Source organism: Lepidochelys kempii, chromosome 5 (genome assembly GCF_965140265.1).
Source record: "Lepidochelys kempii isolate rLepKem1 chromosome 5, rLepKem1.hap2, whole genome shotgun sequence".
Taxonomy (NCBI): domain Eukaryota; kingdom Metazoa; phylum Chordata; order Testudines; family Cheloniidae; genus Lepidochelys; species Lepidochelys kempii.
In genome coordinates, this window is record NC_133260.1 from 34,282,932 (window position 1) to 34,310,666 (window position 27,735).

A 27,735-nucleotide genomic window follows, 5' to 3' on the forward strand; every position below is an offset into this window, starting at 1 on the left:
CTCCATCCCTCATTGTTACTATAGTGGTTTGGCTGGTAATGCCATACTCCAGACACACAGATGTTCTAATTTGTTTGTACTATCAAGTCAAGGGGCTAATAAACTAACAAAAAATCTTTAAAGTTCTATTAAATGAAGAATGATAATTAGATTTCCATTCATTTATGAATATGGAAACAAAGCATGAAGAAAATACTATTAGTTTTCAAATCTTCTAATTCCATCCTAGTCTTGATACATTATAACTGCCTACTTTGGAAACCAAACCAGGAATGTAGAGCCAGCCTGACTAATGCTGTATCTCAATCAGTTGCTTAACGGCTTTGTTTTGCTGGCATTTTGTATACTCAAACAGTTTGAGACAGGATAATGGTACGCTGGAGTCCAAAAGTGTCTGGGGAGTTATTTTTCTTCCATTGCACTCCTTTGAATAAGTTTATTTGTTTACACGTTGAAGGGGTTCCCCTCAGTACATGCACCACATCATAATGTCACAGTTCTATTTAAAATCTTTACTTAGTTACATAAGTATTTGTTTCTCAATCTGAGCTCCTGAAGTAATTGTATTACTAGGAATCACTTCTATGTGTCGTCCTGCAATAATTCTACGGTATATTTTAAAAATATTTCTGAAACAGCAAAACTCACTAAGAAAATAAACCAGCTTGAAATACCAATTGAATATTTATGTTTTGCATAGATACGTCATATTATTCCAAATTAATCACTAGTTTTGACCCAAAAGTACATATTTTGAAAATCTGTTTCAAGGTGATGAAAAATGCACTTCCAAAAATTAATATTGAAAAGATTCAAGCTTACCACTTCAGTTCTACTCAGTGTTTATTTTCATATTTTGATCGTGGAAATCATGTATAAATCAGACATTACAAGTTCCTCTGGTCTTGCAGTTGTCTACATGAATGGGTCAACTACTAAGTATAGATGATGTATTTTTAGTATAAAATCAGGATAATATGACATTTAACTATCAACCAATACTCAATTACAGAAAAGATACAAACTTTTGTAATATAAATTAATTGCCATTACAAAAAGGCAACTGTAGTAGCTAATAAGGTACAAAAATCTGTAACTTCTATAAATATAATGAAACGCCAGAAACTAAATGAAATACATCACAGATTTCTGTACAGCACATTTGAATATGCAAACTAAGACACATAGCACATTATACAGCAAGAAAGACTATCAAAAACACTAACAAGGATTTCCAACACCACTGCAAATTCTGTTAGTACAAGTACAGGACATAACATGGAAGCGACAAGATGACCAGCTCAGAACTGCTAGACAAAGGAGGACAGTTGTAAAACATTAGGCGTCAGACAGAAGCATGTCAAAAACAGCTGTTGTTGGATACTGATTGATAATGTTTTTATTCTGACTGCTGAAACACTGCAGACAGACATAGGTCTGAGAAGCCGCCCAGTGTGGGCACATCCACACACACAAAAACACACACCCAGAAAGTAATTTAACAGATGGCTAAAGAACATTAAACCACAGTATCTTTTTTTTTTTTAAAGACAATATTCACTGTTTAATGAAGTTGCATGGAAAGTAGCTAGTTCCTAGTGATTGAATTTATTTAATCTAAACGATGGATACACAGGAAGAGAAAATAGTCATTGAGATTGGTCATCTGAATAAAAAAGGTCTGGTATTCACAGATTCTGTATTAAGAATATTCAAGAACACTTTAGACAGAGTGTGTGACATGAACTGCTATGTATTTTTTAATCCCTCCATAAAAAAGGTGAAAGTGTTTAACGTTTAAAATCTACAAATCCATTATAATCCATTCACAAACAGAATCACATTCAAAGTAATGTTAAACATCTTTCCTGAATACTTAAACAGTTACGAGGTATTGTTTCAACCTTTAGTAGAGAGTGATTACTAAGAATATGCACATTGAAAATCATTACAAAAAAATTTCACTGCGCCTGTGCAGTTGACATTTTCCTAAAGAAAAGAATTAAACATCAAAAGGTCCTAATATACTGTATAAGGGAGTATGGCTAAAGCCATATTCTGATTGGCTAGTTGGGCCTTTTTGATGTCACTGCTGTGTAGCACTTTCCAACAGTGCATAGTTGAGATTTCATGACCAAACTAATATCAAAACCCCTATGACCTTTGCACCAAATTAACTGTTGGTGTAAATTAGTAAGAAGTAAGTGGAGTTGGTCTCATTTACATCTGTTGTGAATTTGATTAATTACATCTAATATGGGCCAGAAGGCAGAAAATAGTAAAAAGATTGTTCCTCCCACCCTCTAATTTTAAACCAAAAAGCAGCTAAACTTTAGAATGCTACCTTTTCCCTTCCTCTTGCCCCCAGAGTGGGCTTCACTTTTGCATGTAGCCCACTTCCCCTTCTTACTCATATCCTCCTCCAAACAGATTCTTTTGCAGACACCTGAGAACTTTAAATTGTTTGTGTTACCTGAAAGAGTGAATTGGAAGCTCTAAACTAGATCCCAATTCATTTTTAGTTCAGGTAAAGGGAGCCCACTCAAGGTGCCTAGCAATACCCGAGGGGGAGCAAGCGTGTCCCAATTCATAGAAGGAGAGTTGGGAGCTGGTTTTGAGTAACATGAACAGTTTAAGTTCCTGAGTATCTGCAGAAGAGGTGCCTTGGGGCAGCACATGGGTCAGAAATACATAGATAGGGGAAGAGGGGGAGAGGAAAGTGTCAGTGAGCCCAGATGCTCTCTAGGCTGCAGATTCTAGCGCTCTGGTCACTTTCAGCTCTCAGTTTCTACTACACAATTAATCCAGAAGTTACTCAGGAACCCCCATTTAGTTTTGATTATAGGAAGTGAGTTGAAACAGCCTCTATCAGGCTACACACTTATATTGAAATGTGCCTCAGGGAAGCAGTTCACAAGTGACGGAAGAAGTGATCCAAATAGTTCAAGGAAACTTTAAAAAGGTAAAAGTTATAGAAACCAGTTAATTTAACCAAGAGTACAATAGGGAACCAGCTTTTATAGGCTCTCCCTCACGATTTTTTCTTATCCTCAAACTAGTTATAAACTAAAATAAACTTAAAGAAATGAACTCCTTTCAGAGTGAAAAGACACGTTGAATAAAGCTGTGAAAAGTAGGTCTTCTTTTAAGAAGATTTTTCAAAACCTGAAGCACAGAATCAAGATGGATATCTATACCCTCAGTATGCCATTGCAGGGTATGCATCAAGCAGGGTATTGGTGGATGTGGGCAGCTAACTGGACAAGGCACAACCACCACCGTGTGTACCAAACATCTACTGATTTCTACACCCTCTTGTGATATCTGGTTTTATTATAAACCAATGAACTGAGAAGCTCATTTGAAAAGCAAACTGATTTACATCATTTTAAAACTGCCAAAAGGCATGCAAATGTTGCAAACCTGGGGGGGGGGGGAATGGGGCTAAGGGGTGGAATATGTATTGCATTCCTAGAACTGAATGGAGTTTTTCCATTTTTGTTCAAAACTGTGGTTCTGATTAATAAACTTTTTACTAACTTTCAGTCCTCAGCGAATTTCTGAAGGCATTTTTTTAAGTCCTAAAAATAGGGGTTTATAACAGGAGATATTATAGAGGCAGGAGCACAGTTGTGATAACAATACTACTTTGAGTGAGAGATACAGCAGATCCCTTAATTTAAAACGGTCACACTTCATGCTATTTATATAGCAGAGATCCACATCGGAGTTAAAATACATATACTCTTGCTGCTCTTCGATGAGAGTCACTAAAAAAAACAACAACTGGTAAACTTTATCCAACCTATTTAATTTTTTAAAAAATATCATCTACTTAAGTTGTAGCTGCAATTTTATGCAAGCTATTTTTTATAATCCAGATAATCCAAAACCCATAGCAAACACACAAAGCACACGCTGTGTTTGTGCCTTATTTCCCCTTACTCCCTCTAACTTGACTGCTTGTACCTTTGAAAGGGTTAAAAATTAGATTAGTAGTCAACCAGCAAGGTATTTGTATTTTCATTCAGTAAGACTTCAGACTCGATTTTGCATCAAGACATTTCCTTGCTTGTAAGATGATTTACTGGTACTCTGACTGGCCATCCTTTCCATATAGCTTGTTTGCTGATCCCAAGGACATACACACACAGTAATATCCACAAATTTTTAATGACGCTTACTTTTCAGAAAACATAGTTGGTGGTATTTTTTTTCATCCTTTACAGACTGTGACTTTGTGCATGCAGAATTCCATATCAAGAATGTTTTTATGATAATGCAGGGAAAAAACATGCAGTGAGCAAAATTAGTGGTGCACAAAGAGGAACTCCCTATATTTCAGTAGCGTGATGACTTAACTGGAATAATCATATACCCAATACCAATCATATACAGCGCATTTATTTTAACAAACAGATCTTCTGCACTAAATGAAAGTTTATATTTACTGTAAGCCATAACACAGTCTCGATACCAAATCATAATTAAGCTGGGAGCAGAATAAACAGGTTCAATGATGACTGTAGAAGCAGTCCTCTTTCCTAGCTTTTCACATTCTTGAAGGCTCAAGCTCTCTCTCTTCTAGCAAATTTATCAGAAGGGTGAAGCTGTCTTTTACTGCTTCCATATCATCCAGGGAGCAGGGTTTAAGAATCCAGCGCTTTCCTCGTGCAAGTGGTTCAAGTTCAAAATATTTTTTGATCTATTTTAAAAAAAAAGTAGAAAAGAGGAAAAATTAGTATTTCTTTCATATTACAGCTGGTCTCTTAGAAAATAAAATGTAAAAAACCCCCAGAGGACACTCATTTTTAGAATCACATCCACAGCTGTTCTTATACTACAGGTTATACGTTGTGACCGGAAAGTGTCTTCTTTAGGGGTGAGTGACCTGCTTTGCAAGCCACCATTCGACCAATACCTCTAACAGCATGGGAGGTCTGAGAAAGAATTATATGCACTTAAGGCACAGAGTAAAGTATATTAAGCAAGTGTTCAAAAAAGTCAGAAAAATAACAGCAAGCAACTTTATAAACAGCTGGGCATGTACTTTAAAATCAACTTCTTGACATGCTGTACCATATTGTTATTGGTAATCATCTGTAACTACCTGATCAACCAAAATATGCAACACACAAATTTTACTGTCAAAAAATTCCCCAAACTTATGTACTTGATTCAATGGTAAATTACAACAGAGGTTTCCTGGGAACCTCAAGCAACTGACTGCTAGATGCAAACGACTTACGCAACCAGTTGGCTCATTTGTCGCTATACATCGAAGCCTAGGATATTAATGTTGTCAAGGTAACAATAAGTATTATGTATGAGAGATGCTGTCTTTGTCTCTGATTGGCATATAGCATATTCTAGGTACAATAAAATTAAATATTAGTATTACCATAATAGAACAGTGGTTTTCAACCTGTGGTCCATGGACCCGTGCGGGTCCACAGACTATGTCTAAGATTTCCAAAGGGGTCTGCTCCACCATTTGAAATATTTGAAGGGGCTGCAAATCAGAAAAGATTGTGTGTGTATGGGGGTGGGGGTGTGTGTGTGTATGGGGGTGGGGGGGTGAGAAAACCTGGATTTGTGCTGGAAATGGTCCACCTTGATTATCATGCACATTGTAGGGAGAGTGGTCACTTTGGATAAGCTATTACCAGCAGGAGAGTGAGTTTGTGTGTGGGGGGGCGGAGGGTGAGAAAACCTGGATTTGTGCTGGAAATGGCCCAACTTGATGATCACTTTAGATAAGCTATTACCAGCAGGACAGTGGGGTGGGAGGACGTATTGTTTCATGGTCTCTGTGTGTATATAATGTCTTCTGCAGTTTCCACGGTATGCATCCGATGAAGTGAGCTGTAGCTCACGAAAGCTCATGCTCAAATAAATTGGTTAGTCTCTAAGGTGCCACAAGTACTCCTTTTCTTTTTGCGAAGACAGACTAACACGGCTGTTACTCTGAAGCCAGCTAAGCTGTGAACCTTTTTGACTAAATTAAATCTCACTGCGGTATTTCTATGCTAGTCATGTAGCAAAGACATGAAAAAACTGTAAATACAACTTTTAATGACAAATGTTAAGAGCATCAATGTACTTGAAAGAAAATATTTGGGAAGATGTAGCCCCTAGTAAAGATTTCATTGACATTCATGACAGCAGCCATAAAGCACTTATAGACAAGTAAGGAAAGCCAGGTATATGTTGGTTGTTCCCAAACTCACTGAAAGGCTTTTACTTCTTTTAAACACAATAGTCTCATTGTGGTTTAAGTAAATTATCAAGAAAAAATAGGTTCAATTAATTCCTTGGTCTTTTTTAGAAAAGAAAAGAAGTATAATAGCTGGTACTTTTCAGACTATTTTGATCAGTGGATTTCATTAAGCTGTGTTTGTCAAGGAAAATTCCAACATACTTTTTCCTTAGTCAGTATTTGATCCAGAAAACCTACCAATGTCTGACACGTCAAAGTGACTTTTATCTTATAAATATAACTGCAATTACATGCATCAGTGTTTGCTATTGTCCAAACACCAATAGAAATATTTTGTCTTTACAAAGTTTAGTATGAACATTCTTGTACTGAGGAATGTTTTTGCAAGAAATATTAACTTTCCACTCTCATAAAGACAGCCAGAAACATGCATAATAATAGTAATTATTATTTTTATTTGTATTGTGGTAGCAACCAGAGGCCTCAATCAGGGATCAGAAGCCCTATAGCACTAGACTCTGTACTCATTAACTAAATCTTCTAAAGACTAAACAAGCTGTACATTCTCCTTGAAGCTCTTCAAAATGTCCCTACAATTGCTTTGTTTACCTGATAACCTAATTAAATACTAGAAGCCTGTAGCTTGTAGTAATTCTAGCTTGTAGTAATTTTATTAATTGACATAATCTGAATTTATGTACTGTTGTGACAAGATACTTAGACGAAGTGCTAGACAGAAGTCAATATTAGAAATATTACAGCAAGGTAGGAGAGATTACTTATCTACAATAATCTATAAAGGTAACTGTATTACTAGGGATCTTGATCATAGTTATCAGAAAAATGAATATTTCTATTTAAATAAAGAAGTGGGAAGAGCTACCCGTTTCAGCTCAGAAACAATCAAACCTAGATTTGTCAAACAATGCAGAATCAGGTTGGTAACAACCTAGAAAGATGGTGTAAAATCAAGAATAGAGAAAGTGTAGGAATACTTACCTATGAACAGCAGTTACCAAACCATTATTTACTGTGTTTTCGCTTAGTGTAAAATGTTATTAAAATGATCACCGATAGTACAAGTTTAAAATTTGCAATAACACTGCAAAAATTTCCTAAAAATCTTGAGACAATTAAGGATTTTAGAACTGAATTTTTAATACTATTAGAATACCTATTTCATATCTTTATTTTTAAACCTACATATCAGTGTGGTAAATCATTAGAATATTCAGTAATCTAGTAAAGGTATGTATGTTGAAGTCTTTCATATATTAGAAATTATACTAGAAGTCAATTTAGGTCAATGTTTAAGCAAAGTACACTAACCAAAGGATTTGAGTACAAGGGTATAAGAATGTTGTAGTTTGTTTCGGTAACTGCACTCTTTGAATGCTAAGTATGGAGAGGAAGTGAAAGCTGTACAAAAACATAACAAATCAAGGTTTCATTACAGCCACTTGATAAAAGGACCCTGCTGGTGTTAAGCTGACAAATATGGCTGAGTAACGTGAGATTTTCAGACCTACAGAATGCCTACCATACACCCCCTACTGGTAGACCACTGCAATCTGCCCCACTGATTACATACAAGTCTTAATGTACAATCCTATTTATACTAGATGCTTGAAATAAGGCCAACCAAGGCTGATTATCAAAAGGTAAATTGCATTTTAATGATGGAGTCCTTGAGCTTAAGCTTCAAAATTTACAATCTATGAAAACGCACATGGAAAAGAAATAATGGCACCAAGCACACTAGCACTTTAGTCTTCATGCAACTTAGAGCAAAAGTAACAACTACTTACCAGGTCATACTGTTGTCAAGATGTACAAAATGATTTTAGGTTACATTTCAGTGACTGTATGTTCCAAAACAAAGTCAATAATGGAGTAATAAAACAGGGCAAAATTCCCTTTGGTAAATTGGTATCGGAAAAATTGTTTTCTTGACAAAAATTGAAAATCCCATTCTTTTAGTTTTTTTTATTTCTTGGTATGTAAATAAAATATAGAAATTAAATTAACAATCTGGCACAAATATTCTGTGTTTGTGAGGCTGATCCATGTTCCAAAATATCCATAGCCAGAGAACCCAAATCTTGGTGGCTGCTGAAATAAGAGGAAGCTGATCATTATGCAGTGGCTTTTGGAGTAGGAACCTCTGGTGATGACACAACAGAACAGCTGTTTGGAATACCCATAGGAGTGCAGCTATTCTGGGGACAGCCATAGAGAAAAAGGCTTGCTAGCTGACTTGTCTCTAACCCACATATAGAAACGAACTATAATTAGCCTACCCCTACTTTAGATATTTAACAACAGTGGCATAGAAGTGATCTTCGGACAATTCATTGTACGTTATTGCATTCTCCAATGTAAGATTTACACTACACTGGATGAACCTCAGTAAGTCAAGGGCTTTGGGAACCGTTTCCACTATTTTGAAGTCTCGGGAAATTAGTTTGCGTACACAAACATTTCTCCTATAATTCAAACCGGTGTTTGCCCTCTTATATATACAAAGCGTGATTCAATTCTAAAAACAAATATTTTCAGACTAAAAAAGAAGCCTGCACTATCCAACTGAGATAAGACAGTGACTCAAAAGCTAGATTGGCACAATTAGGTGCCCTGTGATGTGTATATGGTCTACATTTCTGTTGGAATTCTCTCTAACTTATCTCCCCTCCACCATCCCCTCATTTCTTTGTATTTGTTTTCAACACTGTCTTTCCTTCATTTTCACACATTTATTCCCAAAGGGAATTTTTCTCTCTGCTCCTATTTTCACAACTCTTCTAGACATGATGGAACCCAATCACCACCAAAATGTCTGAGTGGGTTTGAAACTACGTGAACAGCTTACTTACCCTAGTTTTTGCACAATCTCTCATCACAGTAGGACAAAAGTGGTCATTTACTAGTAGGAGCTCTTCTGTCTTCTCCTATTGCCTGAATGATGAAAAGGGTCCCTTCCTGTCCATGGGATATCCAAGCTGAATATAAAGCTACAAACACGTATCCTTCACTCAGCATACAATTATCTGTCTTGAACTGGCATTTTAAATTACTTACAACAGGACTACGAAATTTCTAAAAACTGAGGTTAGAAAGAAATATGATGAATTAAATGCACATCACTGTAAGACTTCTGTACTGTTTTCTAGTGCTCCCCATTATGGGTCTTCATCCCACAATGGGGCCTTGTCATGTTGCAAAAATTAAGTTGTACTGATACCACATTCCGTAATCAATAACCCTCCCCACAACACATGTACAATATTATTTTCTCCCACTTGAATACACTAGAAATATAATTCTCAAACTTTGCTTTTTCCAACTTGTAGATTAAGCAAAAACTAGCAAAGATTCATGCCCAGATCCTCAGCAAGTGTAAATCAGCACAATGCTATGGTGTTTGTGGTCCTACAGCAATGTACACAGGCTGAGTATCTGGCCCCAAAGTTAATTTCATATGTGACATTACTAACGTGCATTTATTCTCTTCAAACAGCTCTAAGATTAATTTTGAAAAACCGTCACAAATGAATTAAATTGTAGCAAGGGCAATTTAGGTTGGACATTAGGAAAAACTTCTTAACTGTCAGAGTGGTTAAGCACTGGAATAAATTGCCTAGGGAGGCTGTGAAATCTCCATCATTGGGGATTTTTAAGAGCATGTTGGATAAACACCAGTCAGGGATGGTCTAGGTAATACTTAGTCCTGCCTTGAGTGCAGGGGACTGGACTAGATGACCTCTCGAGGTCCCTTCCAGTTCTATGATTCTGTGAATCTGACAGTTTTTTGGACTATTGGATTTGTGTCTGCTTATCCAAAAAAAAAATAAAAATAAAAATGGAGGGCCATATCCAGCTTCATCTAAATGTCAAACTATCACGGTAACGAATGTGCTCATGTGCTATATTCAGTTAGGACAACTCAGGAAAAAAATTGCTTTAATTGTAGTGATGGCTATGAATGTATTTCAGTATCCTTTTACATAAAAAAAATCATGCAAATAGACAAACCCACTGAACCTTGTTTGCAGCCTCAGCTAAAATCCAAGTTAAAATGTATTTCAATCATTTGAAAAACATGTCCAAAACAAATGAAATCCTTCAAAAATATCAGAGTTGAGGAAATAATTCTTTCTTACGAAAGAATCCTATTATCACATCGTTACCGTGATAGTTAGAGCTGTTTGAAGAGTTCTGCTTCATTGCTCAGTAGGTATAGTAGACTGTCTCAATTTCTCTCCAATAGTTGAGGGGAAAAGGAAAGATTTTGATGATAGGGAAAAATAAATAGAATGCTTGCAAAATTTTTGTTTTTCAATGACCTGGCCAAGAGTGACATTTATAGGAGGCTCCTTACCTCAAAATGTTAAAACTAATTCAGAACTGATCAATATGTACTTGACATATTGTATTTGGATTGGACTCCACTGTTGCGTGCACATGTACACAATGGAGATGAGGTTAAAGTGCTCTTAAAATCTGCCTCTAACAAATTTATAAATTTAACTAGTTCTGTTGCTGAGTTTATTGTCACTCTGATTTCTGAATCTGTGAATGTGAAGATCGAACTTAAAGCATTTAATTACAAAGCATAAAGATTTTATGATAGAAATCATGTTACTGAGTTTTTATTTGTTTTTTAAATAGGACCTGACATGCTTAAGGGAAAAACTTCTGTATTTCTGAGTAATAGCAGTGGCACTGGTAGACATTGCTCTAGGTTAAAAAACAAAAAAACATTTCCATCCTAACACTTGTTTTCATAATGCTCACAACTAGTGAAGGGCAATAATGGCTATGAAAGGGTTGTGAAATTTGTGTTGCTAGGTTACTTTGTATGGTTATGAAGCATTTGAAATTTTGCTTTTAGCAAAAATAGTAGGTCCAAAAGCTTTTGCAAATGGGTTTCTGAAAGGTATTTCTAGTTCAAAATTTTTCATGTAAGTTCTACTACGGCCATGGCTGACAATTCTGACTTGTGAATTTTGACTGACAGGGATAGAGGAACACACATGCACTTCACAAATCATTTATGAAGTATCCAATTTACACAGTGCTTTACGGAATAGATGCTCTCCTCCCTCCTTCTTATCATTCGTAACCTCCAGACTCGACTCTCCTGAACTTGACCTTCAGATCATAAGTGATTCAGTTGTTTGCCTGCATTTTATAGTAGAATCTGAAGTGTTTTCAAGGGAGAGAGAGGATGCTTGACAAATGAGAATGGAAAGACTGTACTAAAGAGTGCAGCGTGGTACTGGCAAACCCAAGTGTGGGAGACTAAAGAAAGAAAGGAGAAGAAGGTGACAGTTGTGAAGAGTGTGGGGAGTGGTGGTCACAAAAAATGTCCAAAAAGTCACATCAGATAGAACAACTCTGGTCTCTCTATCATGATAAGCTATATAGGCAGGTATATACAGAGATACACAGACACATTAGGACATGTAAGGAGGGCTGACAGAGCAAGGGACCAAATTGGCACAGAGATCTGTATTAGACACACTGTTCGGGCCAGGACATAGGTCCATGTTGAGGAGTTGCCAGTATGTCAGCTCTTTCCACACATCCACTTAAGAAGGAAATTGATTTATTTGGGTATATTGTGCTAAGTTGTTCACAGAAAATAATAAAAGATCAGGTAGTTGGTACAAAATCTTTGCCATAATTTTTTTCACCAAGAATAGCCTATTTTCCGAAAAATCCTTTGATTTTAATTGTCGTGGGCATGCTCGAGTCTCTCTCAGACTACTGGGAGTCACTTAGATAATACGATGAAGAGGGTGGTATAAGCAGCTACAGAACAGAAAAAACTGTTGGATGCACAGGAAAGAAAAATTCTCCATATGCAGCCAACCTTTTATGGGGGAGCCTGAAAGATGACTCATTCAAATGGTTTACTGCCTCCTGGTCAATGGTGACAACACCATCTCATCTATTTGGGAGCGGCATGTGAGAACAGTCTCACCACCCATTAATAGTAATGCAATTAAAGGGCTGTTGCACAACTTCCTCAATCCCCAAACTCTATGCTGAACAGATGAGTTCAGCACAGCCTTAGAAAGAAAGGATTGTTATTGCATACAAAAATCAGGAGAAAAGAAGTTACAAATTTGTCAAAGGGAAACAAAACTATGCCTCTCAGAGACAGCACTGTTTTAACAGATAGTACATTGTCCTGGTTTCTAAAATCAGTTCTCCCACTGGCAAGTCACTTCACCTCTCTCTCTCTCTGTTTCCTCCTTTGTCTCAATTGGGGTCTCTAGGTGCTACTGTAACACAAATAATAAATGACAATTACATAGTGCAAATTTCACTGCAAGGCTGAACAGATCTCAGGTCAGTCCGTAGTGAATTCTAGTTATTGTACTGCCTTTAGAAATAACACACCCTTAGAAATGTATTAGATGTATAGTATCAAGTATTAGATGGTAAAAGACCTATACATTGTAAAGCTGATCATTAGCAGTGACTAAAGCCAAAGACATTCAGAACACTTGACATCCTACTTTTCCCCCCCATGTATGGCATACCCACATAATATATGTGAACTATTTTTGAAACAGCTAAGCAACCACACATGCCTGAGGGACACCATTAATGTACTCAGATGCATACTACTTTCATATATGTCCTAAGATAGTTTATTTATTTTACATGTACAAATACATGTTTTAAATTGCATATACCCCTTTAAGAAAAAAATTACTTCAGTGTGTGCAAAAATAATTGTACAAGAAAGATACTAAAAACACAGAACATTTACTAATTTCACTATTTGATTTATTTGGCTTGACTACTATCAGGTTTGATACAACACAGGAAATTAACACTGGCTTTTTAAAAATCAAATCTTTCTTACTCAAGATGCCCTAAATGGGTTATATTTGACTTTCAGTTTGGTTTTTTAGTCAGATTGTTGGTGTTTCATGGCTTGTTCTATTACAATGTGAAAGTTAAATACAAAGTAGAAGGTTCACTTTGGCAGGAAAAAAATTCTCGTCTCAATTTTGGCTTTAGCTATTAATATAATCCTAACCTCAGGAATACTACTTATACAAATATTTACCTAGTAAATACACCTATGGTGTAGAATGTCCAGTTAAAATTATCTTTAATTATCCAGAAGTCCAGAGACCAATCTGTGATGTAATACACCCCATATTCGCATCGTACACACTACTGAAATTATCTTCGTGTATGCCTTGTAAATTATCATTTGAAAACTCAATTTGCTGCTCAGTATCATCCTGGTAAAATGTGTGTGGAAACACTGTATGTGAAATTATAAGACTCCCCTGGATGTTATTAACCCATGTTCCAAACCCCACAGCCCTGCCCAGGTAGAAGTCAGGTCTGTCCTAAACAAAGGAAAGAATGTGTGCTTGCCTTAATTTGCATTTAAGCAGTAAACATCCTTCCATATTTACTGTCTCCTGGGTCTCAGCTGGGGATTGAAACTATAAAAGGAGGGACAAACTCCGCAATGCACCCCTCTCTCCCCCGCCCACTGCATTCACCTCACTTGAAGAGACAAAAGAAGCAGCCATTGGATGCTGGGGAAGGGGTCCTGACCTATAGAGTCTGGTCAGTAAGACTTCTGAAAGCATGTGAGAAAACTCTGCTTTGAATTTAACGTAGTTTGTTAATTTAGGCACCAGGAAGAATTTTATCTTTATTTTTCTTGTAACCATTCCTGACTTTTGCACCTCATTTCTTATACTCATTTAAAGTTCATCTCTTTGTAGTTAATGAACTTGTATTATTGTTTTATCTAATCCAGTGTGTTCAAGTTGAAGTGTCTGGATATCTTCATCTGGGGTAACAAGTTGTGTGCATATTATTCCCTTAAAGGACTAATGAGCAATGTGTTTGTGCTATACAGGAGAGGGCTGGGAAGTACAGGACATACATTTCAGGAGGAAGATCCAGGACTGCGGATGGATTGGGGTCACCCTGCAGCATAACCAAGGCTGCTAAGAGCCAAGGTGCGGCTGGCTGACTGTAGCACACATTGAGACATAGCTGGAAGTAACTAACATGATGAAGGCTGTTTGTGAGCAGTCCAGGGTGGAGGCTACAGCAGTAAGGCATTGTAGGCAGAGGTGACTCAGCTACTTATTAGTCGAATTGTACCCTGGTATGTCTCACAATCCCTACTATGAGGTCCAATGACATGTCCAAAACAAAGCTTTCAGTTCTGATCTTAGTTAAATGGTGTATAGTTGTGTTTTCTAAATAGCTGCCGATGCAGAAGAATTACTGCATTTGTCTATACACGTGTACCTATCTCGAGTCAGAATAAATAGCATTCAGACAGAGTGCTCATGTTCAAAAGCCCCAAAACACTTTATGGACTTGTATCTGACCTAAGAATAAGTTCCTAAAAGTCCTGTGGATTCCCATTTTTATAATACATAAACTGATCTAAGCAATGACTTAACATATGTACAAGGTAACATTTTATTGATCACCTATTTGAATTATATATGCATCATAAGAAAGTGTCAAAATAACCTTAGATTTTGTGCATTATTTGTGTAGTTATTGAAGTTAAAAATTCTGTGCAGTCATGCAACTGTAACCAATGCTCACTCAGTATGGCTCTCTGTCACCCTCAAGTGCCTGGCCCTGAAAAATGTTTTGAGTTTGCTACAGCCTTTGTGCTAATAAAGCTGGCTGTTTTAGTTCAGACAGGAGAGGTTCACACTTTTGATCCCGCCTGTCAACAAACGACCAAAGGAGTGTGTGCTACAAAGAAAAAGCACTAATTTTCCAAAAAACTGAAAAAGAAAATAGGCATTCATTAAATAGTTTGATTTCAGGAAGATGGGAAATAAGTGGAAAAAACCCTTTAAAAGAAAACCACCATCAGGGTTTCATAGGCAGATTGACGAAGTTATGTTTCAAATGGGGAAAAAGGACGCTGTTGTCTATGTTTTTCTCTCTCTGTCATGGCACCTGTAAGAGAACATCTCTGCTTCAAAATAAAGAAATTACAGGTACTGCAGTCATCAACACGTGAAGCTAATGAGTCAAGATGAACCCCAATGGACAAAAAATTTTATTCAGCCCAGATTTCTTTTCCTAGCAACTCCCTTCCTCTCCACTCATCCAACAAATATCCTGGCTAGTGGCAACCAATGGCACAATGAAGCTATAATGTCTCTTCCACATTACTTTTCTTTTTTTGCACACAATATAAATCCAAACCCTACACACTTACAAATTAAGATTCATAGATATTAAGGTCAGAAGGGACCATTATGATCATCTAGTCTGACCTCCTGCACAACGCAGGCTACAGAATCTCACCCACCCACTCCTGCGATAAACCTCTCACCTATGTCTGAGGTATGGAGTCCTCAAATTGTGGTTTAAAGACTTCAAGGAGCAGAGAATCCTCCAGCAAGTGACCCGTGCCCCATGCTACAGAGGAAGACGAAAAACCTCCAGGGCCTCTGCCAATCTGCCCTGGAGGAAAATTCCTTCCCGACCCCAAATATGGCGATCAGCTAAACCCTGAGCATATGGGAAAGACTCACCAGCCAGATACCCAGGAAAGAATTCTCTGTAGTAACTCAGATTCCATCCCATCTAACATCCCATCACAGGCCATGAGGCATATTTACTGCTAAAAGTCAAAGATCAATTAATTGCCAAAATTAGGCTATCACATCATACTATCTCCTCCATAAACTTATCAAGCTTAGTCTTGAAGCCAGATATGTCTTTTGCCCCCACTGCTCCTCTTGCAAGGCTGTTCCAGAACTTCACTCCTCTGATGGTGAGAAACCTTTGTCTAATTTCAAGTCTAAACTTCCCAATGACCAGTTTATTACTTGAATTGTTGTATTACTTGAATTGTTGCTTAAAATTGAAATTACCCTATAATTAGATAGCTGACTAGTGCTTACAAATGATAAAAGTCAAAAGGGTTATAGTATGTAATTAGCATGATTGAGAATATACTAAAATGATGAGCCTCCCCACTTCTAGTACTTCTTGGTAATGTACTTTTAAATATGACTAGCTAAAAGGATCTTACCTTGGTACAGAATAGAGTTAGTTAAGAAATGTTCTGTACACGAAAGAAGTTAATGAGTTTAAGTCCCAAACTCACATATCAGAGACAACCAATTATCGTGTCTGAAACACAGGCTTGTAAAACTATCAGTTACTTGTAAAATGGTCTGCTACACACGAGCAAGATGTTGTTTAAATGGCCTAATTGACTAGATGCATTCACCATGAAATTGATTCCTTTAAAGCATTATTTTTTGAACTTGATACAAGTTAACTGCATCGACTGAAAATGGGAAAAAAATCTGGCATTATAAAGTGTAGGTTTCAGGTATGAGTTCAGTGTTTTATGAGGTCGAGGGTTACTTGAATGAGAAACTCATCAAGTACAGACAGTCATGTCTAGGGCAGTAACTGAAAAGGTTTAATACAATTAGACTATTCTGCCATTTCTATGCCAAGATGCATGGTATAAGATACAGTGCTATTCCACCAGAGCCTGTGCAGCTGTAAAATAGCACAAAGGAGGTAAGCTACTGGATGGAACATCTTTCAGCTAAGAGAGAAAGATCAGAATAAACCTTAGAGTTCCTATTTTACTACAGCTAGTGAAGTAGCATCATATCACTAATATTGTGCCTGACTCTTTGAAGGACATTAGCATTTAAGGCTTTTTTAATAACTGAAATGTCGTTTTATTCACGTTTTAAATTTAACTTAAATTACAAATTACTAAATTGGACAGGATACCATATATGCATTCAGATCTATTGACCTCTGATCACTAAATAAACTAACATTTTCAGATTAATTTTGTATGTTAAATTCAATGTGCTGGCTACTGAAAAACAGTATACAATTTACAAGGTGTCTAAATACTATCTCCACATTGCTATTAATTCACTGATGCATTGCCTGAACTACTGGAACTCCTTAAGCTAAAATAATTGACTTTGTATTAGTTTAATTCATCATTCTAAATTTACTTTGTTCTTTGGAAATGTTCTAAGGAAACATTTCTGACTGTCCTATAAAAAAAGAAAAGGAAACCACTTAGTTTAAAGTATTGATAAAGCAAGGGTAGTAATCTGAAAAAATAATAAATGGATAAAACAAATGCATTTTATACGTTGGCCCAGAGGTACTGGAGTAGCATACTGTGCTATCAACTGTAAAATTCTGATTTGAGAGCAGATTCAAATTCTCAGGTTCCAAACTGAAGGATTTGTATGTTGTGAACAGTATGCTCAGTACCCATCCAAGAGTGCCGGCCACATTGTTCTTCTAAGACCAGATGTAGACGGAGTCATAGAAATTACAGTGTCATCATCTGGTCTTTCAGCCTACAGGCAATGTGCCACAGTGGAAGGAATCAAAGAGGAAGTCAGAGTCGTAAAGATTAAGGCCAGAAGGAACCACTAGATCATCCAGTCTGACCTCCTGCATCTCACAGGCCACCAGCACCACCCAGTAATACCCACACACTAAACCCAACAATCAGAAGGAGATCAAAATATTACAGCCCACCGGAGAAGACACTATTATGTGACACAGACAAAGAACAGGAGGGCCCAAGGTGCACCAGCATTCAAGGCCCCTGCAATAGCAAGTGACCCACATGCTGCAGAGAAAGACAACCCTCCCTCCCCCCCCACGGTCACTGCCAATTTGACCTGGGGAAAATTCCTTCCCGACGTCACATATTGCCATCAGTTAGACCCCGGGCATGAGTGCAAGAACCAGCCCCAAGCACCTGAGAGAAAGAGAGAGAGAGAGAATGTTCAGTACCACATCAGAGCACTGGCCCTCCCTGTCCAATGCCTCATCTCAAGCCATGGCCATCCCTGATGCTTCAGAGAAAGGAGATTAAAGAAACCATGCCAGAATACAACAGGTAAGTGGGGAAAATCTTTCCTGACTCCATTATTCCAGAAGCAGTCCTACCAGTGCCTTGCTCAATGGCATTAATACTTTTCTCTCTCAACTGGAAGTGCCTTGTCTAGTACATTCTAAGTTTGCATTTGCCTTTTGCACACTACATTACACTGGAGGCTCAGGGTTATCCTGTGATCAACCCACACACCCAAGTCTCTCTCCTCTGTTGCTTCCCAACTGATGAATCTCCAGTTTGCAGCAAAAAAATTTCTTATTAGACCCTAAGTGCAGGAGCTTGCATTTTGTACTACTGAATTTCATCCCATTTCAGTCATCCTAATCTTCAAGGTCATCCAGATCTTCCTGTATACTATTCTGATCCTCCTCTGTATTGATGATGCCTTCCAACTTCGTATCATTAGCAAATTTGATGATCACACTCCTATTTTTTGTGCAAAGGTAATAAATAAAAAATATTGCGAAGAGATCAGCAAGGAAAGGGGTTTAACTGTTTTTAAGGTATTGAAACATTGTTTTTTTAAGCATCTTGGAACTGGCATTGCGTTAAAAGGTAAAATAGCTGCAATTTTTTTTTTTAAGTACATCAAAAGCTAAAGGCCTGCTAAACAACCAGCGGGGGCCACTGGACAATCGAGATGTTAAAGGAGCACTCAAGGACGATAAGGCCATTGCAGAGAAACTAAATTAATTCTTTGCATCAGTGTTCACGGATGAGGATGTGAGGGAAAGTCCCAAACCTGAACCATTCTTTTTAGGTGACAAATCTGAGGAATTGTCGCAGATTGAGGTGTTGTTAGAGGTGGTTTTGGAACAAACTGATAAACTAAACAGTAATAAGTCACCAGGACCAGATGGTTCTGAAGGAACTCAAATGTGAAATTGCAGAACTACTAACTGTAGTTTGTAACCTGTTTAAATTTAAATCAGCTTCTGTACCAAATGACTGGAGAATAGCTAATGTGATACCAATTTTTAAAAGGGCTCCAGTGGTGATCCCGGCAATTACAGGCCCATAAGCCAGACTTCAGTACTGGGCTAATTGGTTGAAACTATAGTAAAGATCAAAATTGTCAAACACATAGATGAACATAATTTGTTGGGGCAGAGTCAACATGGTTTTTGTAAAGGGAAATCATGCCTCACCAATCTACCAGAATTCTTTGAGGGGGTCAACAAGAATGTGAACAAAGGAGATCCAGTGGATATACTATACTTAGATTTTCAGAAGTCTTCGACAAGGTCCCTCACCAAAGGCTTTTAAGTAAAGTAAGATGACATAGGATAAGAGGGAAGGTCCTCTCATGAACTGGTAACTGGTTAAAAGATAGGAAACAAAGGGTAGGGATAAATAGTCAGTTTTCAGAACGGAGAGAGGTAAATAGTGGTGTTGTCCAGGGGACCAGTACTATTTAACATTCATAAATGATCTGGAAAAAGGGGTAAACAGTGTGGTGGCAAAATTTACAGATTACACAAAATTACTCAAGATAGTTAAAGTCCCAAGCAGACTGCAAAGAGCTACAAAAGGATCTCACAAAACTGGGTGACTGGGCAACAAAATGGCAGATGAAATTCAGTGTTGATAAATGCAAAGTAATGCACATTAGAAAACAATTCCTACTCTACAAATAAAATGATGGTGTCTAAATTAGCTGTTGCCACTCAAGAAAGATCTTGGGGTCATTGTGGATAAGTTTCTGAAAACATCCACACAACGTGCAGCAGCAGTTAAAAAAATGAACAAAATGTTGGGAATCATTAAGAAAGGGATAGAAAATAAGACAGAAAATATCATATTGCCTCTTGAATACTGCATGCACAGTTGTGGTCGCCCATCTCAAAAAAGATCTATTGGAACTGGAAACAAAAGGACAACAAAAATTATTCGGGTATGGGACAGCTTCCATATGAGGAGGGGTTAATAAGATTGGGACTTTTCTGCTTGGAAAAGAGACGACTAAGGAGGGATATGACAGACGTCTATAAAATCATGACTGGTATGGAGAAAGTAAATAAAGAAGTGTTATTTACTCGTTATCATAACACAAGAACCAGGGGGTCACCAAATGAAAATTAATACGCAGCAGGTTTAAAACAAACAAAAGGAAGTATTTTTTTAATACAATGCACAGTCAAACCTGTGGAACTCCTTGCCAGAGGATGTTGTGAAGGCCAATACTATAACAGGGTTAAAAAAAAAGAGCTAGGCAAGTTCATGGAGGGTAGGTCCATCAATGGCTATTAGCCAGGATGGGCAAGGATGGTGTCCCTAGCCTCTGTTTGCCAGAAGCTGGGAATGGGCAACAGGAGATGGATCACTTGATGGTTACCCATTCTGTTCATTCCCTCTGGGGCACCTGGCATTGACCTCTGTCAGAAGACAGGATACTGACCTAGATGGACCTTTGGTCTGACCCAGTATGACCCTTCTTATGTTCTTAAAAATTTGAATGCAAGTGGCAGTACAGCAGCAGCCTGAAGGTCTGCCAACTGAAAAGTAAAAGTTTGGAAATGGACTTTAGGGTTCCAGATCTCAGGGTGCTTGAGGCAGAACACACTCAGCAGTAAAATACTGACATTTGCCTCAGGAAAAAAAAAACCCAAACAGTTCATTTCCTCTCTTGGTAAAAGTTAAAATGGATTAATTGTGGCATCCAGCAAAAGCCGGCTATCAAAATGATCAGCTGGGTTTAGGTTAAAGGTAGATCCACAGGATGAGCAAGTGCAATTGGGCCTTCTTAAGCAAAGTTCCTTCCACTGACCAGCACACTGGTTTGTAGCATGACTGGGTCTTCATCTTTAAATCTGTGCTTGGATGAAGGCAGGTCTGTTTATTTTATACAAACATATGCAACAAAATAACCCTTCTGATATAAGTTTACTTTATTAAAGTTGAATATAAATGAAATATGTAAGGCTCACAGTATTGTTAAAAAATTAAACCCCCATTCTTCTTAGGCTTAACTAAATCTTATGCAGTACTGGCCTTACCATGAGGCAAACTGAGGCTGTTGCTTCAGGTGCCAGACTGTGGGGGGGCACCACTAGGACCCAGAGTGTAGAAAATTGTGTCTGCTGCTGGTGCATATGCAGTGATGAGCTGCCAAAATCTTAACAACTGGTTCCTTCCTCACCCGGTTGAGGGGTCGTGGCCCACCCCCGCCCCCCGGGACTCCTGCCCCATCCAACCCCCTGTGTTCCTTGACACCCCCTTCTGGGACCCCTGCCCCATGCACCCCCCTCCCCTGTCCCGACTGCCCCCAGAACTGAGCAGGAGGGTCTCATGGGCCACCGTAGTGGGTTCCCACCCCGCCCCGCCCCTAAGAGCCAGAGGGACCTGCTGTGGGGCGAGGTGGGGAGTCCCGGCGGTGCTTACCTGGGGCACAGCTCCCAGGAAGCATCTGGCAGGTCCCTCTGGCTCCTAGGGGCGGAGTAGCGTAGCTAGGGGAGGAGCAGCCGCTGCCCCCACTGATCACATCAAAAATGGCGCCTTAGGCACTGACTCGTGGATGCTCCGGGGCTGGAGCACCCATGGGGAAAATTTGGTGGGTGCAGAGCACCCACGGGCAGCTCCCTGCCCCGTCCTGCGCCCAGCCCCAGCTCACCTCCACCTCCTCCCCTGAACGCGCCGCCCCGCTCTGCTTCCCCGCTCCCCTGGTTTCTTGTGAATCAGCTGTTCGCGCGGGAAGCCGCGGAGGGCTGAGAAGCAGGCGGCGGCTTCGCCCTCAGGCCCAAGGAGGCAGAGGCGGGGAGCGGTTCCCCTGCGCATCCCCATCCCGGGTTACCTGCTGCAGTACAGGTGGCACTCCTCGCGCCTCCTCCCCCTCCAGCTCACCTTCGCTCCGCCTCCACCTCCCTGGGCCTGAGAGCGAAGCCGCTGCTTGCTTCTCAGCCCTCCCAGGCTACCTGCACAAACAGCTGATTCGTGGGAAACCGTGGGGGCGGTGGAGAAGCAGAGCGGGGCGGCGTGTTCAGGGGAGGAGGCGGAGGCAGAGCAGAGGTGAGCTGGGGCTGGGCGGGGAGTTGCCTGTGGGTGCTGTACACCCACCAATTTTCCCCATGGGTGCTCCAGCCCTGGAACACCCAGGGAGTTGGCGCCTAAGGCGCCACTTTTGGCCGGTTCTTAAATTTAGAAGCCCTTTTAGAACCAGTTGTCCCTTCTAAATTTAACAACCAGCTCCAGCTCACCACTGTGCATATGTATTCTCTCTGCTCTAGATGCACAGAGATGGAGTGCTGTGCTGGAAGAAGGAGGGCACAAGAAACGTAACAGGCAGGCAGGAGAAAAGGTGAGAGGGAATAACAGAAAGCAGCAGGAGCTGCAGGGAGAGAGAGGAGGGGGAGCCTCTTAGGTACCTTTCTAGCACCCCCAGGAGCCTGGACTGATTAACATTAGCTTCTTAGGGAGCTTCCTATTTCCTGCTGCTTCCCTGAACCCACTTGAGGAGAACAGGCAGTCAACTGAAGTAGTAGGAGTCAGTGAGGCCCTTAAGACGCTGATATCTTCCCTCCTCAGGCCTTGCTACCAGCCTGCTTATTTGTCCCCTTCAACCGAGTGTTGAGAGCCACTATAGGTGGCACAGAACAGAAGTCATGAGTGAAAGAAGAAAACGCCCCTCTGGGGCAGCATTCAGAAAAAGAAAGCAAGCAAAGGAAGCTTTTCCATCTAAGCAGGGAGGAACTCTCCTGAGATACATAGACACAAGTGTTCACGGTGAGCCTTCCAGCCCCAGTGAGGATGTGAATGGTGAGGAGATGCCTGATCTTCCAGTTAGTCAGAGTGCAGGTGACCTGGCAGCTACTGCAGCATCCATATCTCCATCTCAAATGAATGTAGCCATGCGCATTTCTGAAGAAAAGTGTAGCTCCGAGAAGAGTGTGGTAGAGGCACAAGAAACAGCTGCTGCTGAGTTTAATTTCTTAAATCTAGATGATCCAGGACTGTGGACCCACTTGAGCAGTAGCCTGAGGGACTTCCTTGTACTGCATGGGCCACAGCAAGTGAAAAACTTCATGTTCCCCAAAGACAATGAAAATCGAAGTTTCCATCCAACACATTACTGGTGTGAAATCCCCAATAGTGACAAAGTGGAGAGGCCATGGCTTATGTACTCAAAAACCCAGAATGCGGCATACTGTTTTTGTTGCAAACTCTTCCAGTCTAATGTTCCAGCCACATTGGGTTCTACAGGAACAAAGGACTGAAAAAATCTGGCTAGAGATCTGGCATGCCATGAGACGGCAGCAAATCACCAGAGAGCATTCCATAGGTGGAAAGAGCTTGAGATGAGACTAAGGTTAAAGGCCACCATAGATGATCAGCATGAAGAGAAGATTGCATCAGAGTCTCTTTACTGGAAAAATGTTCTGAAAAGGTTCATTGCCATTGTGAGAATGCTTGCTACCCAAAACCTAACACTGCATGGCACTTCAGATTAGCTGTAGGTGCCAAACAATGGAAACTTCCTTAAAATTGTGGAGCTGATGGCTGAGTTTGATGCTGTACTCCAGGACCATCTAAGAGTCACCACCCAAGAAATGTACACGCACTACTACCTTGGAAAAACAATTCAAAACGAGATCAGACAGTTACTGGCAACAAAAGTCAAACAGAAGATTGTGACGGATCTGAAGTCAGCAAGATACTACTCTGTTATTCTGGACTGCACACCTGATATCAGCTATATGGAACAAATGTGCTTCTTAAAAAGCTGGAAGATATGGGAATTGCAATAGCTGACATGAGAGGTCAGGGCTACAATAATGGTGCCAACATGTGAGGAAAGAACAGAGGAGTGCAGACACGGATCTGAGTGTTAAACCCTTGAGCTTTTTTTGTCCCATGCAGTTCTCATTCATTGAACTTCGTGGTCAGTGATGCAGCATCAGCTTCTAGTGAGGCTGCTGAATTTTTTAAATGTAATTCAAAGCATCTATGTATTTTTCTCTGCATCAACTCATCGATGGCAAATTTTGAAGCAACATCAGGGAACATCCTCTTTGACACGGAAACCACTGAGTGCAACACGATGGAAAAGTCGAGTGGAGATGACAAAGACTATCAAACACCAAACTGGGAAGATAGATGATGCCATAGTTACCATTATGGAGGATAATGCTATGACAGGAACTGCTTGTGGGAGAACAGTGGCAGAGGGAAATGGAATCACCAGAAACATACATAACTTCACATTTCTGTGTGGCTTTGTGTTGTGGCATGACATACTGTTTGAAATAAATTTTGTAAGCAAGAGACTCCAACGTGTTGACCTTCATATATCTGGAACAATGGAACAACTGGACAATACAAAGTCATACCTACAGTCTTACTGGTCAGATGAGGGATTTCAAAACATTCTGAAGAGTGCACAGTAGTTGGCAGAGGAACTTCACACTGAAGCTCTTTTCCCACCCATTCAAGAATACAAGAGTCACTGAAGATGACAACATTTTGATTACGAGGCCTGGGATAATCCCATAAGAGACCCCAAACAACAATTCAAATTTGAATTCTTTAACCAGGTGCAATACAGTCAGTTGAACATTTCATGCAGCTCACGGAACACAGCAGTATATCTGCGATGTTGTATGATATTCCAAAACTCCTCACTATACTTGAAGAGGAGGATGTGGAAAAAGCTAATGTACGCAATGCTTTTTTTGCCTCTGTCTTCACGAACAAGGTCAGCTCCCAGACTACTGCACTGGGCAGCACAGCATGGGGAGGAGGTGACCAGCCCTCTGTGGAGAAAGAAGTGGTTCGGGACTATTTAGAAAAGCTAGACGTGCACAAGGCCATGGGGCCGGATGCGTTGCATCTGAGAGTGCTAAAGGAGTTGGCGGATGTTATTGCAGAGCCATTGGCCATTATCTTTGAAAACTCATGGCGATCGGGGGAAGTCCCGGATGACTGGAAAAAGGCTAATGTAGTGCCCATCTTTAAAAAAGGGAAGGAGGAGGATCTAGGGAACTACAGGACAGTCAGCCTCACCTCAGTCCCCGGAAAAATCATGGAGCAGGTCCTCAAGGAATCAGTTCTGAGGCACTTAGACGAGAGAAAAGTGATCAGGAACAGTCAGCATGGATTCACCAAGGGCAAGTCATGCCTGACTAATCTAATTGCCTTCTATGACGAGATAACTGGATGAAGGGAAAGCAGTGGTCGCGTTGTTCCTTGACTTTAGCAAAGCTTTTGACACCATCTCCCACAGTATTCTTGCCAGCAAGTTAAAGAAGTATGGACTGGATAAATGGACTATAAGGTGGATAGAAAGCTGGCTAGATTGTCGGGCTCAACGGATAGTGATAAATGGCTCCATGTCTAGTTGGCAGCCGGTATCAAGTGGAGTGCCTCAAGGGTCGGTCCTGGGGCCGGTTTTGTTCAATATCTTCATAAATGATCTGGAGGACGGTGTGGATTGCACCCTCAAGCAAGTTTGCAGATAACACTAAACTGGGCGGAGAGGTACATATGCTGGAGGGTAGGGATAGGATACAGAGGGACCTAGAAAAATTGGAGGATTGGGCCAAAAGAAATCTGATGAGGTTCAACAAGGACAAGTGCAGAGTCCTGCACTTAGGACGGAAGAATCTCATGCACCACTACAGACTAGGGACCGAATGGCTCAGCAGCAGTTCTGCAGAAAAGGACCTAGGGGTTACAGTGGATGAGAAGCTGGATATGAGTCAACAGTGTGCCCTTGTTGCCAAGAAGGCCAATGGCATTCTGGGATGTATAAGTAGGGGCATTGCCAGCAGATTGAGGGACGTGATCGTTCCCCTCTATTCGACACTGGTGAGGCCTCATCTGGAGTAGTGTGTCCAGTCTTGGGCCCCACACTACAAGAAGGATGTGAAAAAATTGGAAAGAGTTCAGCGAAGGGCAACAAAAATGATTAGGGAACTGGAACACGACTTATGAGGAGAGGCTGAGGGAACTGGGGATATTTAGTCTATGGAAGAGAAGAATGAGGGGGGATTTGATAGCTGCTTTCAACTACCTGAAAGGGGGTTCCAAAGTGGATGGCTCTAGACTGTTTTCAGTGGTAGCAGATGACAGAACAAGGAGTAATGGTCTCAAGTTGCAGTGGGGGAGGCCTGGTTGGATATTAGGAAAAACTTTTTCCACTAGGAGGGTGGTGAAACACTGGAATGCGTTACCTAGGGAGGTGGTGGAATCTCCTTCCTTAGAAGTTTTTAAGGTCAGGCTTGAGAAAGCCCTGGCTGGGATGATTTAATTGGGGATCGGTCCTGCTTTGAGCAGGGGGTTGGACTAGATGACCTCCTGAGGTCCCTTCCAACCCTGATATTCTATGATTCTAAGACCTACACCAGCAATTCAGGGCATAGAGACAGTGTTGACACATGATGACATGCACGATATTGATGTGTGTCATTTAGGTGATGAACTGAAAGCCCTTTCAAGATACATTTCAGCAGGATCAACTCCAAAGGCTGTTCTGGAATATATGTGCACAAATAAGATGACCACTCTCCTTCCAAATACTTTTGTTGCTCTGCGCATACTTCTAACACTTCCTGTAACAGTTGCCAGTGGAGAACGCAGCTTCTCCAAGCTGAAGTTAATAAAAACACATCTACGCTCCACAATGACACAGGAGAGGCTGATCGGCCTTGCAACCATCTCAATAGAGCATGAGCTGGTCCAGACTGTGTGGATCTTCAGCAGGAAGCAGTTCAAATCTTTGCAACCAAGAAGGCATGGAAAGCACCACTTTGATTATTCAAACAGATAAAAATACCAGTGTTTACTGTGCAGACAAGAAAAGTTAATTTTCAAATGCCTGAACAGCAAATGTAAATGTTACTTAAAATTTTTGAACAAGGCATTTTAAGTTGTTAGTTCTCCTTTATTGGGGTAGGTAGCAGAGCAGTAGCATGAGAGGAGTAGAACAGGAAGAAGGCAGAATTGAGACCTTTCAAAGTTTTGGCTGAAGCGAGAGGGTATGGGGGCGTCATTTGAGCTCCCCACCTCAGGTGCCAAAATGTTGTGGGCTGTCCCTGACCTTATATAATAGAGCTAATTACATTATTTTTTTCTGTTCCTTTATTGGATGACATTTAAAACAGGATAGTAATCAACAGATAGCTAAGCAAACAACAACTCCAACTCCTGTTTGCACACAAATACCCTTGTTCACATAAGTTCCTTTGTTTTCTCTGTTCCTATCACTATCACCACTTGGAAAAGATGATAATTTCATTGTCAATTAAGAAGCTCTTTAGTATATGTTGTAAGAATCCAGCGAGATGTATGACTGTCGTACGCTATTGTATACTTCAGCTAAATTTAAATTGGTATTCCACAGAAGAGAAGTTGACAGTGACACCATCATAAAAACTTCTAAAAGAGAGCAAGGAGATTTGTTCTGTTAACACTACAACCAGTTAACTTCAGTCATATTGAGACTTCCTTACGACTCACAGGGGTGATAAGCTTTAAAGAGTCTCAGTGAATTAACAGGCTTTTCCCAAATGGTTCATTTATTTGTCCGTTATCCTAAATTAGTGGAAAAAATTATGAATCCAGTGTTTGCAAAACAGACATGGCAGAAACC

General features: G+C 40.0%; 1 protein-coding gene across 4 annotated transcripts in view; it reads right to left on the bottom strand.

Annotated features, from left to right (window-relative positions):
* Positions 1-825: 825 nt before the first annotated feature.
* Positions 826-27,735, bottom strand: part of ARL15 (ARF like GTPase 15) — a 336,015-nt gene continuing 309,105 nt past the window's right edge. For all 4 annotated transcript variants that reach the window (XM_073343927.1, XM_073343926.1, XM_073343929.1 and 1 more), the window contains one exon: positions 826-4,705. In XM_073343927.1, the coding sequence (XP_073200028.1) occupies positions 4,553-4,705 (153 nt within the window). In that variant the 3' untranslated portion in view covers positions 826-4,552. The remainder of the gene's footprint in view (positions 4,706-27,735) is intronic.